The following is a 16363-nucleotide window of genomic DNA, read 5'->3' on the forward strand; positions in this document are numbered from 1 at the left end:
TGGCGGTGTCCCCTCCGGAGGGGAGCCCCGCCCGGACCCTCCCTGGCTCCCTCCGGCCAGGAGCACCATGAGGCCCAGGCTGCTGATGCTGATGCTGATGCTGCTGCTGCTGCTGGTGGTGGGTCCGGGCTGCGTGGCTCCGTCGGGGCTGCCGCTGGGCCTCCGTCTGCCTTTGCGCGGAGGGAGCCCCTCTCCCCCGGCTTCCCCGGGGCTGGAGGCGAGGGAGCCCGAGGCCCGAGGCAGGCGCTGGGCCCAGGAGGAGGAGAGCAGCAGCAGCAGCACCGGCAGCAGCAGCAGCAGCAGCAGCAGCTTCGTGGCCAGGATGGAGGACAACCTGCGCGGGAAGTCCGGACAGGGCTACTACCTGGAGATGGCGCTGGGAAGCCCCCCGCAGAAGGTCAGCAGCAGCCGCCAAGGGAAGGGAGGGAAGGGCAGCCCAGGGATTAGGCCTGGGGAAGGGGCTGGCTCTCCCTCCCTGCCTTCTTCCCTTCCTGGGGCAGACAGACGGGGCCCCCCTTGCCCTGCTTGCCTTGCCTTGCCCGGGGACCTCGGGGGCCTTCCTCGGGGCGTCGTCTTGTTGCCTGGATGGGGAGGGAGAGGAGGGGGCTTCGGCTGTGTGCCTCCGAAGACCCTTAGGAGGAGCTGCTACTTCGCTCTGGGGCCAAGGCCAAATGCCCCAGTGCTGATTGCCCCCAAAAGTGTCTCTGAGCATGCACAGAGTGCAAAGAGAGCAAAGGGACAGGGAGCCACTGCCAACGCCTCTCCCCAGAGGACTCCATTCTGGCTGTGGGAAAGGCCACAGAGCACCCCTCCTGTGCATGCACCTCTAGCCCCCCCCCCATCTGCATGCACCCCCTGCCTCTGCCATGTGGGGAAACGGTGGGCTGACCCATCTGCCCCATGTGCCCCATGTGCCCCATGCCCAGGAAGGCCTGGACACTTGCTCCAGGGCTGGCTCTGGCGCTGGGCCAAGCAGCGAAAGCTGCCAGCGACATATGGGGCTTTCCGTGGAATTAAAGGCTCCTTATATAAAGTGTGTGTGTGTGTGTGCATTTGTGTTTGTGTGTGAGGAAGCAAGTGTGAGGAGGGGAGCACGGGGGGATATTTGGGCCTAGGGGCCAAGCCTAGCTCCAGGCCTGGCTACAGGTTCGCCTGGCTGCTTGTTGAGGGCCACAGAGATGACCCTGGGAGCACAGGGGAAGGGTGAATAAATGGCATGGGAGTTAAAATATCAGTCCAGCCCCCTCCCCACATTCTTCCCATGAAACACCACCAGCCAGGTTTCTGGACGATGCACAGACTCAAAACATTTTGGGCAGGCGGTAAAGCACCTTCTCTCAATCTGGCACCTTCTGGTTGTGCTGGACTACAGCCCCATCATCCCCAGCCACAGGAACGGAGTGCCAAGCTGTCTGGGCCTGGGCATGATGGGGGATGTAGTCCCTCTGAAGGATCACTGTAGGGCCATTGGTGCATCCTAAGGCTCAGGGGCTCACTCCCTGCTTGGTTGGGGAGGCGTCTTGGGTGCAAGATTTGATCTGAGGGGGTTTGGAGGCTGGCCGGTGCATGAGCGCAAGTGAGCCTTGTGTCTGGAAGCTGAGCCCTGCTGGGAGCTTAGGGCAATGTGGGAGCCATGGGCAGAGCAGGGTCCCTGGACCCCAGGAGCTTCCATGGAACAACAAAGCCACACCAGGGGTTCATTCTGGCCCTACAGACGCTCTCCAAGGTGCTGGACTTTTTCTCCATGAAGAACTTCAGCACCATGGGGAGTGTCTTTGCAGTCTAAATCTTGGATTCCCCTCCTCCACTGACACAGGAGTCAGCACTGGCCACTGGGCTCTCTTTGTGGCCCTGTCTCCTCCACAGGTAGAAGCAGATGTACAACATGTATTTTGTCCAGGGAACAAGTGCCAGCAACCATCTCCAGGAGAGCCTCTTAAAAGTTATTCTGTGCCTTTCCCTGGCAGAGTTTGGGTGCTTAGTACCTTTCGTAGCACCTTGAAAGTGCAGATAAGACCCTGGCACAGGTTCCTGACCTCAGTGACCTAGGAGCCACCAGCCACCACTACCCAGATTGGGATGGGGTTTTCTGCTCTTTGACTTGTGGGGCGGCCCTCAGTCTGAGAGGTCATCTGTCTAAAGATCTCCAAGGAAGGAGAGTCCATTACTCTTGGGGCAGTCTATTCCACTGTCCAATAGATTTTACAGTCAAGAAATTCCTCCTAACATTTAGGAAGAATCTTTTTTCATGCATTGATAGTAGCCATGAGTATGTAATGGTTCCGTCTTGCACCTGGTGACCATATACAAACAAGGGGCTGAAGGAAGCTGGTTGCATCCAGCAGGCGCAGGTACCCCTAGAGGCTGCTTTGTCTGGGGAAGTGGCCCACGCTCATGTCTGCATGTGTGTTTGCTTACAATGTACGGGAAGACTGAAGCTTGCATGTTGTACAGGATGAAGGCCAGGTGTTTAAAAGGAAGGAGGACAGGACTGGTTTTTAAGCAGTGCCCAGAGGCGAGAAAGAACCAGGCTTAGGAGGCAAAAATGATGCCAGCACAAGAGCATCCATGCACACACAACCCCTTTGCATCTGTGGCCCCTCTGGTCTGCTAATCTGTGCAGAAGTTGATCCCTGGCATGTGCTGGTTGAGATATTAGGAGGGGATGGGAGGGCTTGTGAGGTCTGGATTAAGGCTGGCTGGACTCTCTTTAATCCATAGGTCTGTGATGCTTTAGTCCAAGGAGGGCAGTCATGCCATCCTCCAGGCATTGTTGGACCATGACTCATATTCCTCACCATTGGCTGTGAACCGACTGGGGGAGGTTGGGACTTGCTGTCTAACCACATTTGGAGGGCTGCAGCATTTCCCACAGCTGCTCTGGGCCTCTCCAGATGCTGTCCGAATGACTGGTCACCAAAGCTCACTCCCAAGGCATCTCTGGGTGACTCTGTTGGCACACTCCTCTCTATGGTAGTGCCAAGCAGAGGAGCATTGAGCGTGTTGATGCGGGCGGTTCAGCGCTGTGTCTGGGCACCTGAGCAGATGAAGCCGGGGGTTTGAGTGCTGTTGGAGGACCCAGTGGGAGTTTGCTGCGGTTTCCTCTGGGATGCAGGAAAGAGACATGTCCTGATGCAGTGCCTCCCTCTGCTTCCGCTCTCATGGGCAAAAATAAACTGTCTGGGTTTGTGTTCCCAAGGACATCGTCCTCCATGCTCCAGGTTGCAAGAGGGCCCAGAAGAGGTTTGGCATCTCAGGGCTGACTTGGTCAGAGATATGAAAGGTCTGAGAGAGTGGATTGCAAACCAAATTGTGGGAGCAAGGATAGTTAAGGCCTCAGTTGCCAGGGAAGGCAAGAGACCTCCAAGGCAACAAAGCTGTGTTTGGAATGGAAGTCTTCTGCTGCCGCCCTCTTGGTCTCCTGTACCCAAAGTCAACATGGAACAGAACTTGGAGGCAACCTGAAAGATTTTAAGCCCAATAAAACACACTTTTCTATCTCTTTTCCTGACAAAACAAGTTGTGTTCTTGTTATGTGTCTTCAAGTTACACCAACCTTCTCCTGAGACTAGAAGAGGTTTGGAGCCGTTACCTCCTTTGCAGACAGAGAGAGCATAACTTGCCCAAGGGGACCGACTGGCTTTCCATGGCTGAACCCAGGCCTCCCAGAGTCCTAGTCTAACACTCAGACCGCCAACCATTACACCATGGTTTCTCTAACTAAACCCAAGTAGCAAGATAAAAATGACAGACGACATGTAAACACACACAACTCATTTGACTGGACATTTATGAGCAGGGCGTTCAAAGTTCAATCTGCTGTGCACTGTATTCTTAAATCTTTTAATTTGTTCTTCCTTTCTTGACTCTTCACAGTCTCTCCCCAATTTCTGAGTACTGCTAAACCCATAATCCTAGGCCAGCCCTTTCAGTTCCAGCCCTACAGGTGTTCTCTTACTGTGAGACCCATGGAAAAATGAAAAGGAACAGCCAGGGGGCTGAGGATTCCTTTTAAAAGGGCCATTTCAAAATCACAAGAATCCAGAGCAAGCTGCTGTTTGATGTGTGTGTGTGTGTGTCTATACACATATACAGTTGTAAAAAAAGGGCTGACTCTTCTGTGAAGCACTATTAAGCAAAAGTGCAGGGGGTTGGGTGCAAAAGGCCTTATGATGTGTAAAGTACTTAAAGAACGTGACACATTTCTGTGCAGCCACTCTCAATATGCTCATAACCCGGGGAAGGCAATCTATGTACAATGGCTAATGGCTTTTGATGGACTTTTAAAATGAGCTGCATCATGGAACAGCATGATGATGAATTTTAGTGAAAGGCTGGATAAATATAGAAGGACTCTATGTGAACGGTCCAGAAAGAGAAGCAGGTGGGGAGCTTCTGGTGGCTGCTCATGATCTCACATTGATGATGTGCACGTGGGTCCTTCCCAGAACTGTGGGGTGGCCTGACTTCTTGCATCCAAAGACTGGATTTTTTTTTCCTGGGCTGTGTGTGTTACTCTTTGGTGCTGCTTCAGTGTGTTGGAGTGATTCTGCTGATCTTCCAGGGCCTGGAACTGGGAAGGAATTTCCACCCAAAGCAAGGGGCGACCCCAAGATCCCACCCCAAGGGCCTTTGCTGCCTGGCTGCCAAGTAAGAAAAAGAGGTGGTATTTCAGGGCAGGGGAGATAACTTAGCAGCCCCCTGGATGCTGTTGAGGGTGCACATCCCATTATCCCTCTCCATTTGGCTATGCTGGCTGGGGCTGATGGGAGTGGCAGTCTAGGAACACAAGGACAGCTAGAAGCTACCCTTAGTGCAAGGAGCTCTCCCTAAATGGAGTGGCACTCCCTGACTCTCCCTCACCAGGAGGAAGAAAGTGAAGATTTCTCAAGCAGCTGCAGCCCCCCTCCCAGATGCTGGTGTTTTTGGACTTGGTGGGTCTAGCTGGTCCTGGGGCTGCTGTGTATATCTGCCAAAGAGCAAGGCAAGGCTTCTTCAGCTGCAGTGCCATTGGCGGGAGGGGAATGCCTGGGAGATTTGACCTTCTTCCAGCACAAGTGGAAGCCGATCTGCCTGCGGCTTCCTCCCAGGCCTCCTGCTAGGCTGCAGCAGAGTGAAAGGGCCCAGCTATTGCTCCGGATGAAGGATGTGGAGCATGATTGGTGATGGAGTGCTCCCAGACCCTTGTTCCCTCCTGCCTGGAAAGCCAGGCACAGCAGCGATACTCCTTGGGTGGGGTGAATCTTGGGCATGCACTTCAAGCACTTCAGATGCTCTTTAAGAGGCAGGGTGGCATTTGCCGCCCGAAGCCAAGGATGACTCTAAACACAGATTATATCTCCTTTCATTCTCCTTTTCTCCAAGCTAAAATAACTCAGCTCCCTAACCTGTTCCTCACAAGGCTTGGTCTATGGGCCTTTGATCTCCTTAGCCACCCTCCTCTGGACATGTTCCACCTTGTCCATATCCTTCTTGAGCTGTGGTCACCAAACATGCACACAGGATGGTTCCAAAGGAGGGCTGACTAAAACAGAACAGAGTGGCTTTACTACTTCTGGACACAGTTAATGCAGCCTAGAATATCATTGGGGGGTTTTGGCCACTGTATCACACTGTTGGCTCATTTTAACTTGTGGTCTGTCAAGACCTTTAGATCCCCTCACATGTACTGCTATCAAGCTGGGTATCATCCACCTTGTATTTGTGCATTTTGTTTTTCCTGCCTTACCTTTATCTCTGTTGGGATTCCTTTTTTTTTTTTTAAAGCTCTGTGTTTAAATTCATTTTTGCCCGAAGAAGAGAACCTATTCCTAATACTGGCACAAAAAAAAAATAAAAGTTGTTGTGGGCCATTCTTCTTGCCTTCTTGGAGGTATGGAGTCTGTGTGGTGCCATCCCTTACAAGTTTTAGGTCTCTCGCTGACTCCTCTGAGTGTAATACACTGATGTCCTCCTTCTCATCTACTTCATCTCCCTTTCTTCCTCTCTTTCTGCAGCTGAATATCCTGGTAGACACAGGGAGCAGTAACTTTGCTGTGGGAGCAGCTCCTCACCCTTTCCTCAGGTGGTACTACCGGCGTCAGCTGTGAGTATGGCTGGACAGAGGTCCATGTGGGTTGAGCGAGGAGGACTCCAGCTACTGAGGCAGCCCCTCCCCCCATTGACAGGAAGGTCCTCCCACCCACCTCTCCTGGGTCTTTTACCAGCACCACGTATGGGTCCCTGGTGTCCACGGCCTTGGTCTTAGCAAGAGTGCTGTGTTTTTCATATGCCACTTTTCTTCTGCCGCTATTTGGTTTCCCTTTCCAGGCAGTGCCAGGTTGACACCAGTTGCTGTCTGGACACAGACTGTCTGGACACAGGCAGCTCTATTCTCTGTCCTGGACTGGGTGGGGAGAAGGGATACTCTCCATTATCCCTCTCCATTTGGCTATGCTGGCTGGGGCTGATGGGAGTGGCAGTCTAGGAACTCCAGCCCTGAGATACAATGGACAATCTGTGTGTTAGATGGAGCTGCATTGAGCTGGAGGCAGAAGGGAAAGAGCCTGGGCAGAGCCATGGCACCCAGCGGGAATTGTGACCTGAAGCTGAGGTGAGACTAGTAAGGGCATTGCTGGGGCCAGGTGTATTTCAGGTATGCCTCTGGGAATTTTGCCCCTCCAGCTAATGAGAAGTGGGACAGGCAATGGGGATGTGCAAGGGGAGATCTATAGGTTCACACATACACACCGGCAAGCATCCTGTTAACCAGGCCCTTTTTGGACAGTCGCAGAGGGCTATTGTGTTGCCCTTGCACTCTATTCCAACCAATGTCTTGAGACACCAGGATCCACCCATCCACCCACTTTAGTCATGTCCGTTTGTGGTTTCATTCTTTTGCTAAAAGTGCCCTCTGAAGGTTTTGCTCACTCTGTATAAAGTAGCTTGATGTGAGGTGCTCCTTCCCTGCAGAGCTCTTCTCCAGAGGTTCACCAAAGTCTTCACTCTGTTCACTCTGGCAATCTTAACTGCCACTGTTGTTATGAATCAGGTTGTCAGAATGAAGCCTGGGGAGGACTCCTGTACCTTCAGTGGTTGTGCAGGAGAAGGCATCTTACCTGGTTGTTTGAAAATCATTCCCTGCTAAAATTCCTTCTTCCATGCAACTGTGAGAGGTACAGCACCAGCCTTCATTCTGGCAACCTTGCTCCCAGCTGGCTCACTTTCTCCATCATCTCACTGCCTTCTGGCCTCTTGCGGGAATCTCTTCCAGCTCTAGTACCTACCGGGACCTGCGGAAAGGGGTCTATGTGCCCTACACGCAAGGGAAGTGGCAAGGAGAGCTGGGCACCGACTTGGTGGCCATCCCCCATGGGCCAAACGTCACCGTCCGTGCCAACATCGCTGCCATCACGGATTCGGACAAGTTTTTCATCAACGGCTCCAACTGGGAAGGGATTCTGGGACTGGCCTATGCGGAGATTGCCCGGGTAAGCTTGGCATCCATTTTGATTCCTCTGGAAGTGGGTTCCTGGGACACAATGTACTAAAAGGAGCTCAAACTCTTCTGGCACTGATTAAAATAGCAAGGGATAACTACGCTTTATAAACTGCTTTTTAGTATATGATAATGATAATAATAATAATATTTTATTTTTATCTCGCCTCTCCGGCAGGATCGAGATAGCTTACAGTAAGAGTAAAAATACAACAATACAAAATAAAATCTATTATCCCTCCCACCAACCAAAAATTCTCTTTGCACGGCTCTCCGACCCTGGCCAGGGCCAACTGATGCCACATCCCTCGTTTCTCTCCTCTCAGCCCGATGACTCCCTGGAGCCCTTCTTTGACTCGCTGGTGAAGCAGACACAGGTGCCCAACATCTTCTCATTGCAGCTCTGTGGAGCAGGCTTCCTGCCCAATGACACCGAGGCCTTGGCATCCGTGGGGGGCAGCATGGTGAGTGGCAGAGGGGCAGCAAGGGGCCCTATTATCTCTATTCTTGAGGGGAGATAATGTTGCAACAGCCCAGCAATGGGTCTGTTTTCTGTGCCTGGGCTCATTCTAGAAAGAGACAAGAGCACCTCTGAGCATGTATAGAATGTCTTCCTCTCATCGCCGAGTGACCACAGCCATATTCCAAGTATTTTGGTACAAGAGAGGAGGGCTCCCTGCTTGGAAGCAATGAGCTCTGAGAGTAGCCATGAGCAGACAACCCCTTTCCCCCGTGCCTTCCTCTGATGCTTCTCTTCTGCCCCTTTCCCCCAGATCATTGGAGGCATCGACCCATCCCTCTACCGGGGGAGCGTCTGGTACACCCCGATCCGGAAGGAGTGGTATTACGAGGTCATCATTGTTAAGATTGAGATCAATGGGCAGGACCTCCAGATGGACTGCAAGGAGGTGAGGCTGGCCTGGGGTGCAACACACAAAGGGAAAGGTCCTGGGTTGTCTTCCTTTCCAGTGGGCAGATTAAGGTGCAAGTCCTGCATGCTGCCAGTGGAGGGATTTTGGCTGTTGTAGTCCAGTTTTTCCAAGCTGTGGCTGAGATTATTCTTCATTTCAGTATAGCATAGATAACTAACTGCCAACTGAGTTACATTATGCAGCTCCTACTCTGCATACCAATATCACATAATGTGTGTGCCTCAGTGGCCAATGCACATAACTGACAACCTGTTGTACAGTTGCAACACACAGTGCCCAGAGGCCATACATATTTGTATTCTGTTCTGTATATTTTAATGTGTTATGGCTTGCATAGTAGTTCTGTGTGCTTCATGCCACAACAAAAATCTCGCTACATGTGCTTAGTGCAACAAATGCTTGGGTGTGTCACTAGTAGCGTGTCAGCCTCTGCCAGTGCAGACAACACACTGCTTGGCTAAAACTCACCATAGTCCCACTGATTTGAGTTGTGAGCATGATCTAATGTGCTGCTTAAGGGGGGAGATGATTTGCATGCATAAATGCTTGCAGGGGCGAGGGGAGTGGGAGCCTAAGGTTGCCACTTTGCCCCCTCCCCACAGTACAATTACGACAAGAGCATCGTGGACAGTGGCACCACCAACCTCCGTCTGCCTAAGAAGGTCTTTGATGCAGCTGTGAAGTCTATCAAGACGGCCTCTTCGGTGAGAGAAGTGCAAGAGGGGCATGTCTGAGGTTTCATATATCTTTTAACAAAACCCCTGTCCTCCACCCCACCCCACCCCAGGCCCACTGCATCATGCATGGTGTCCAGATGGGCCAGAAAGTTCAGAGCCTGCCTTTCGCTTCATATTACCTTTCTGCACCCAGTGCCAAGGAATTGTGCCACAACGTCATTATATGCTGAAGTGACTGGGGATTATGCCTATAGAAACCATCTACAGGATTTTGGTCTAGGGCTGCTGGGATATGTAGAGGGAGAACATGTGGGAACCCCCAGACCCTCATGCATGATGTTCGCCAACATATATGCCTGGTGCATGACATCTTCCTGAGCCCAGTCCTTCTCCCAAGGGATGAACATCTCCCAGTACAGATGTCACAATGTGGAATTTAATCCTTTTGCTTGCACCTTGGGGAGGGAGAGGCCCCCAGAACCTGTCTTGGAGTGGCTCTCTATATCTGGGGTTTTAGAGAGTAAGGTGGATAGGACAGAAGGCTGCCCCCTTCCCACCCATCTTCTCCTTGGCCCCCTCAAGATTTGTTTGGCCTGGTCTAAGAGAGTCCCTTCCTCCCTCTTCCACAGACAGAGAAGTTCCCTGACGGCTTCTGGTTGGGGGAGCAGCTGGTCTGCTGGCAAGTGGGCACCACCCCTTGGCACATCTTCCCAGTCATCTCTCTCTACCTGATGGGCGAGACCACCAACCAGTCCTTCCGGATCAGTATCCTGCCCCAGGTGGGTGCCCAAATCCACCACAGTTGGGCAAGGGGAGTTGAGGGGTGGGTGGGCTTCAAGGACAGTTGGGTTGGGAGGAGGGTATGGTGTGCACCATGGGAGGGAGCATCTTTGGTAGCAAGAGCAAAGGGGTGTCTCCCTGTGTTGACCAAGAGGACCCTTCTTCTCCCTTCCTCCTCCACAGCAATACCTGCGGCCCGTAGAGGACGTGGCTACCTCTCAGGACGAGTGCTACAAGTTCGCCATCTCCCAGTCCTCCACCGGGACCGTCATGGGGGCCGTCATCATGGAGGGCTTCTATGTGGTCTTTGACCGGGCCCGCAGGCGCATCGGCTTTGCCGTCAGCACCTGTCATGGTAAGAACGCCGGCGAGGGACGGGGGCAGGAAAGTACGGGCATCAGGGGAGCGGCTTACCCAAATAATCTAGAAATACTAAAATTATATTTAAAATAGTGGAATAATTTCTAACAAGTTGAAAGAGCCTCAGACCATAGCTGGGTGGGTAGCTTTGGATGAGATCAATTAGGGTCCCAAAGTCACTATTTCTCAGCCTCAGAGGATGGCAAGGGCAAACTCCCTCTGAAGAAACTTGCCAAGTAAAGCCTATTATAGGACTGTCATAAATTGGAAATGACTTGAAGGCATGCAACAGAAGCAACAAAGACTCTGATACAGAAGGTGCAACTTTATGCTAGAAAGCACCCTTAGTGCCAGTTGGCTCTGTGAAAGGAGTATTCCTTGGTTAGGGTGTCCATGCAGAGAAGGCCTTTTTCTTTTGCCCTCCTGCCATGCACTGTGCAGGCCAGTGGGATACAGCAGAGGCCCCTCCATCCATGGGGGGCTTAGGGGCAGAGCGCTGGGTTCCTGGGGGTGTTTTCACCCCTTGCCTCTTCTTCTTCCTGCCCTTTCCTCGGCACTTCAGTCCACGATGAATTCCGGACAGTGGCGGTGGAGGGGCCCTTCCTGCACGGCGACATGGAGGACTGTGGGTACAACATCCCCCAGACAGACGAGTCCACTCTGATGACCATCGCATACGTCATGGCCGCCATCTGCGCCCTCTTCATGCTCCCACTCTGCCTCATGGTCTCCCAGTGGCGCTGCCTCCGATGCCTTCAGCGAGGCCACGATGACTTTGCTGATGACATTTCCTTGCTCAAGTGAGACCTTTCTCTCCCCCATCCACGTGCCGCCCGACTGGTGCCGCCCGACTGGTGCCCTCCCTAAGCCTATGGTGACAATGGTGGCAACGGTGGCATGGACATGGACTCTAAGGGGCACAACAGACTCACTCCCTGCTCTGCCCTTGAGGGCCCCCTTTACGTTTCCATGGGGGGCCTTGCTGCCGATCTCTCAGGGCCGTGGGGGGCCTGACAGCAGGGGATTGGTTAGCTTGTGGCAAAAAGATGCTCAAACTCTGCTCCCCACGGTGAGCAAAAGCAACCGACTCCCCTCCTCCTGCTCCTCTTCATCCTCTTCCTCCATATTCTTCTTCTACCCCTTCAGTGGGTGGGAGATGCCTCTTGCCAGCACCACGCTGGGAATGTGTGAATGGGGTTGAGTGGGGCTTGGCGCGTGTGGCCTTCTGGAGCTCTTGCGTTGCTCTGGGAGTTCCAGGATGCACTTTCCTCCCATTGTTGCTTTGAAGTTGTTGGTGTGTGCTGCTCTCCCTCTACTCCCCAAAGGCAGCTGATGTTGGAGACTGTCCATGAAGTCTAGGAACGTAGAAGGCTTTCCGGGGAAAGCTAACAGGGAGGAGCCCTCCATGTTGCTTCTGCGTAGAGCTGGCGAGAGTAGCTGTTGTTTCTTAAGGGGCTTCTTTGTGTGAGTGCACATCTTTCTCTCTTAAAATATATATATAGATATACAGATATATATATATATATATATATATATGTACAAAAGTGGGAAACAGAAAAGGGGTCCCTGTTGTTGCCCACTTTGGGGGGGGGTCCATGCAGGCTCTCCCCATGGCACTTTGCCAGGGGCCCCTGATCCAAGGACCCCCAGAATAGATCTGGGCCCAATACCTGGCACTCCACAGTGTCCATTTTGGCACAAGGGAGACCCAGTTTGTGAGTCAAAACAGGTGGCAGACAGAGGATTCCCTCCAGCTGGAGAGAGGCCTTGTGGGCCCCTAGAAGATGGTCCCCTTCATTTCAGGAGCCTAAAGGTCCGTGTATTTTTTCTGTAGCCAGTGATATGGGGGAGTAACATCTCCCCTCTTCAGGACCCCATCTCTCTAGCTGTCCTCTCGCTGCCTTTCCTATTTCTTCTCTTATCTTCAAGGGGGTCTTGGCCCCCATTCTGGCTCAGGTGGACTCTGCTTGGACTGGCACCACTCCCCTTCTTCCACAGATTCCCCCCTTTGTCTCCCCATGAGCTGGCCTCTGGGGCTGCAGTGACAGGCAGGTTCTCGGTTTCTCTGGAGTCCCACAGAGAGCCCCTTCTCCACCGCGCTGGAAGACTTGACAGGTCTGGACCCTTCCCCCAAATAAGGGATAGCCCCCATACATTCCATCAGACAATACTTTACATGACCTGCTGCGGGTGGCTGCCTGCCCTTCCCAGCATTTAGGCAAAGGTGAACCCTAGGTGGAACCAGGGGAAATTCCCCTTCCTTCCTTCCTTCCTTCCTTCCTTCCTTCCTTCCTTCCTTCCTTCCTTCCCCAAAGGAATGTGGGGTCTCCCCATCACCCCTTCCTGAGCTCCATTCTGTTGTTTGGCTTCATGTTTCATGGCTCTCCTGGGAGACTCTTGGCTGTGCATCAGGACAGTGTGAGGCTCTCAGCTGCCCTCCTGGGACAAATCCTTTTCTCCTTCTGTCCATAACAGAGTATGGCCATCTCTCCCATCTCCCTCATCTTCCAGTGGCTGACACCTTGAGGCCAGCACCCCACAGATCAGCTCTAGGCAGCTGCTGGTGGCCCAGTTTGTGTCCACACCAAGCATTATCAAGTGAACATAGGCGCTCTGCTAAACAGGCCGCTCTGGGTGAAGGGTCGGAATCCTGCGTGTTGAGCGTTGTCTGTGCCAAGTGGCCCCAGTGGTTCTCTGAGAGGGGGGCTCTTTCAGACCAAGGCCTTTGGGAACCCTTCCTGGAGATGCGGGTGGCACACTTTGGCCATGGGCAGTGGCTACAAAGATGAGAGGGCTGGCTGGCCCCTGGAAGGGAGTGATGCGAGCTTTAACCTTTCAGTTTGCTGGCCTCCTCCTTGTTGAGTCCAGAAGCTCTTTCTTGCAGGTTGGGACAGAGGGGCCAAGGCAAGGAAGGGTCAAAACTTCGTGTTGTTTCCCATCTCTCCTCCTGGGGTGGCTGCTGGTACCTTAGGGTTCAGTGTCCAAGAGACTCTGACTGCCACATCATCTCCCTATTTCCAGGAAGAGGAGACAGGAGCCCCAGCAGCTTGCAGGAGCGATGGGGACCAAATAGTGCCTGTCCATCTCCCCAAGTGATAGGGGGAGCAACTGACACCCCCCTGCAGGGCTGAGCCCTTCCCCTGGCATTGCTCTGTGGAAGAGGCTCTTTGTTTAAGTCCAGGGTCACTGGAAGAGATGGCTTGTTTCCTTTACCTTCTTCATTCCACATTTCCAATTCTTTTCTCTTTTAAAAAAAATACATAGTTAAGTCGTTCTTGTTGTTTGGAGGTGAGGGAGGAAACTCCTCCCTTGCCTAGTTTTGGAGCTCCTTCAGCGCAGTTATCGAGGGCTGCCTTCTGTATGCTGGAAGAACAGGTGCTTTCTGCTTGTACAATATTCTGTAAATATTTGCAATGCTGGTGGTTCCCACATGCCTTTCGTTTTGTCTCAAATGCAAGTGCAGGAAGAAGAGCCAGACAACTTGGGTTGTTTTGGAAAAGGTCTGTTTGCTTTTTTAATTTGTTTGCTTAGGCTTCACGGGGAGGTGGACTTTGTACCAGGCGGGCAGGCAGGTCGGGGCGGGGTTGGTATGCACTTTATGGCCTGTACCCAGTTTGATGTGGTGCTGAAGGTGCTCTCTCTCCCTTTTGGTATTGTAATGGGTTGTTTTGTGGGAGCAGAGCCACAGTTGCCCTCAACGCAGCTCAAATGGTTTGTAAAGTTAGGATCTTTCAGGCAACAGAACTCGTTGCAATGTTTCTGGAACTGTACATATGTTTGTATAGGGTTGCCAGAGTGCAGACTGGAGAGAGCTCCTGTACCTTTAATGGTCCTCTAGAAGAGGGAATGTCAGCAGGTGCTGCTGTGTTAACCTGAGTCCTGATGAGCAACACCTGCTGGGATTCCCTCTTCAACACAGCCATTGAAGGTGCAGGAGCCCTTTCTAGTTTGCACTCTGGCGGCAACCCTAGTTTTCTGTATCTCAGGGGTCTTTCCTCCCAGGTGGTGCCAGATTGCATGGCCTCCTCTGAGGTGTCAGAGGCCTCTTTGAGCTTTGTTGCAAAGCAGCCATCATCTTAGAGTTCTTCCTGGATGGGGCAGAGCGCGCCTCTAACCAGCACGGGCTGGAGGCCCTTGCTCTGGCCAGCAGTGCTGGAACTGGGGGGCAATGCTTGCCCTTGGAAGGACACCAACACGAGAGGGCTGGGGGCATGTCTGTCACATTCTCTGCCCTTCTCTCTGGATGCCAGATGCTGCCTTGACTCTCCTTCTCCAAAGCAGTGGGATAAAGCCTTCGCCTGCAGGTCTTTATGCATTTATGTTTGCTGGCCAAAGATGAGTAGCGCCCCCAATTCATCATGTTTGGGAAATGCTTCCTTAAATGATATTCTTTTCAGAGGGGGCTTGGCACTTGTGTGTGTGTGGGTGGGGGCAATATCCAGTTTCCTCTCCAATGTCACCCTGCAGGGTGCCCCCCCCCCAAAAAAATTGTGAAAGTGATGTTCCCACACTTTCTGTTACCATTTGGGAAGGGCAGCTGAGTAAAAGGGAAGTGTTTGAGGTTCTTGGAGATTGTTTTCACAGGTTTTCATATGGGGGGGGGGCTTTCTGTGTGGCTTTTGGGCAAAAATTGTCCTAATATTGTGTTGAACTTTTTAAAAAATAAAATTGGGCAGGATTTGGAGACTGAGGGGCTCAGGGCCAGAAAAGGGGATTCCAGGGGTCACCCCTGCCTTAAGACAAATGATCTCCTTTTTCAGACTTAACCACTTTGAGTCCTAACATGCATTTGGGAACTTATTTCTTAATCTCATCCAATACTGTTTTGTAGTTGTGCTGCCGTCATAGGTTGGGATGCATGAGTACAAGTGTGTGTGTTGTGTGTCTAAGCTGTGGGATTGCCAGAGTGAAAACGGGACGATAACTGTAGAAGGAATATCAGCAGGTGTTACTTGGTTGCGTGGCAAGCAATATCTACTGAAATTCCTTCTTCTGCACAACACTAAAAGCACAGGAGCTGTGTCTAGTTTTCACTCTGGAAACCCTAGCCAGCTGTAACTGAGTACCTGGAAACCCAGGGCTGAGATTTTACATCAAAATGAAGTCACATAACTTCATATTCTCAGAATGGTTGTGTCAGGTCAGTGCAGCTCCCAAGTTGTGGTCCATGGACTGGTGGTCCCTTGTGGGCCTCCAGGAAAGAAATAATCAATGGGCACAAATTGAGTGCCGGTCCCTATCACACAAGAAAAAAGTAATTGCAGTATGTCACCTTATTACAGAGTGACATCAGACAACCAGTGTGTAATAACACATAGCTGCTTCCATAACCTTCACCTGAATATGGTTGTTATCCTTTGTCCAGAAATGTCCACCCACTTGTGTGAGGGAACTTCTGCATACAAAAGACCTCAAAAGGATCGCTGTCCAGGGGTCCAGCCTAACCCACCCCCAGCACCAACCAGATACTTATTCCCTGCCTCCTAAAATGGCACACAGGACACCTCCACTCCCATACAACCCCACCCAGGATGCCAGTGTTCCTGCAGCCACCACTTCTACCTTAAAGCCACTTCAGCAGGGACTCCAAGGCAGCTTGGAAGAAGGACCACCAAGGGGACCAAAGGACCCAATTCACAAAAGCTGCTGTGTCTAGGACCAGGCAAGAGCCCCTCTACTTCCTGTCCTAAAGGTTTGCCTCCAACAGAGAAAAAGAAAGGGAGGGAAGGAGTATGCTCATGCCAGGATCTCCATGGCAGTGTTAGGAATGGGTATGGGTCTGTGTTTGGGTGTGAGAGGTATTTGTGGCAGGCACCCACTGAGATCCCAGCACTCTTTCCCACACACTCAGCCACCCCTCCTCCAGCCACCCATCACATGTCTGTGTCAGAGTTATGAACATTACTAAAGTAAATTATTGCATTAAAAAGAGAAAAGCCTTTTGCTCCAACCAGTTATTTGTGGTGCAGCAACTCTCTTCTCCAAAGGAGAATGGTGTCCTTAGGGAAGGGGAAGAGGAACCCATTGCCATGAGTAAAATATGACACTAAGCCCCTTTGTCTGTCCCAAAACTTCCAGAGGGACCCCCCCCCCCAGTGGATGACAACAGAAGGGAGAAGCCAGTGTCCACCGAGCTC

General features: G+C 52.1%; 1 protein-coding gene across 1 annotated transcript; it reads left to right on the forward strand.

The window, feature by feature from the left end:
- On the forward strand, positions 1-13729 carry LOC149306886 (beta-secretase 1-like). Its single transcript, XM_089537414.1, has 9 exons — positions 1-397; positions 5997-6085; positions 7253-7469; positions 7804-7941; positions 8251-8385; positions 9012-9113; positions 9716-9865; positions 10050-10221; positions 10789-13729. The coding sequence occupies exons 1-9, from the start codon at positions 68-70 to the stop codon at positions 11028-11030; spliced, it is 1575 nt and encodes a 524-aa protein (XP_089393540.1). The 5' UTR covers positions 1-67; the 3' UTR covers positions 11031-13729.
- Positions 13730-16363: the final 2634 nt, after the last annotated feature.

Source organism: Sceloporus occidentalis, unplaced genomic scaffold (assembly GCF_023333645.1).
Source record: "Sceloporus occidentalis isolate IW3139 unplaced genomic scaffold, rSceOcc1.0.p SCAF_9, whole genome shotgun sequence".
In the NCBI taxonomy this organism is placed as follows: domain Eukaryota; kingdom Metazoa; phylum Chordata; class Lepidosauria; order Squamata; family Phrynosomatidae; genus Sceloporus; species Sceloporus occidentalis.

Bases quoted from the DNA above. Each gene is read 5' to 3' on its own strand.
- LOC149306886 (XM_089537414.1), top strand. From the start codon at position 68: ATGAGGCCCAGGCTGCTGATGCTGATGCTGATGCTGCTGCTGCTGCTG. The intron at 398-5,996 runs GTCAGCAGCAGC...CTCTTTCTGCAG, and splicing joins TGGGAAGCCCCCCGCAGAAG to CTGAATATCCTGGTAGACAC. The intron at 7,942-8,250 runs GTGAGTGGCAGA...CCTTTCCCCCAG, and splicing joins CATCCGTGGGGGGCAGCATG to ATCATTGGAGGCATCGACCC.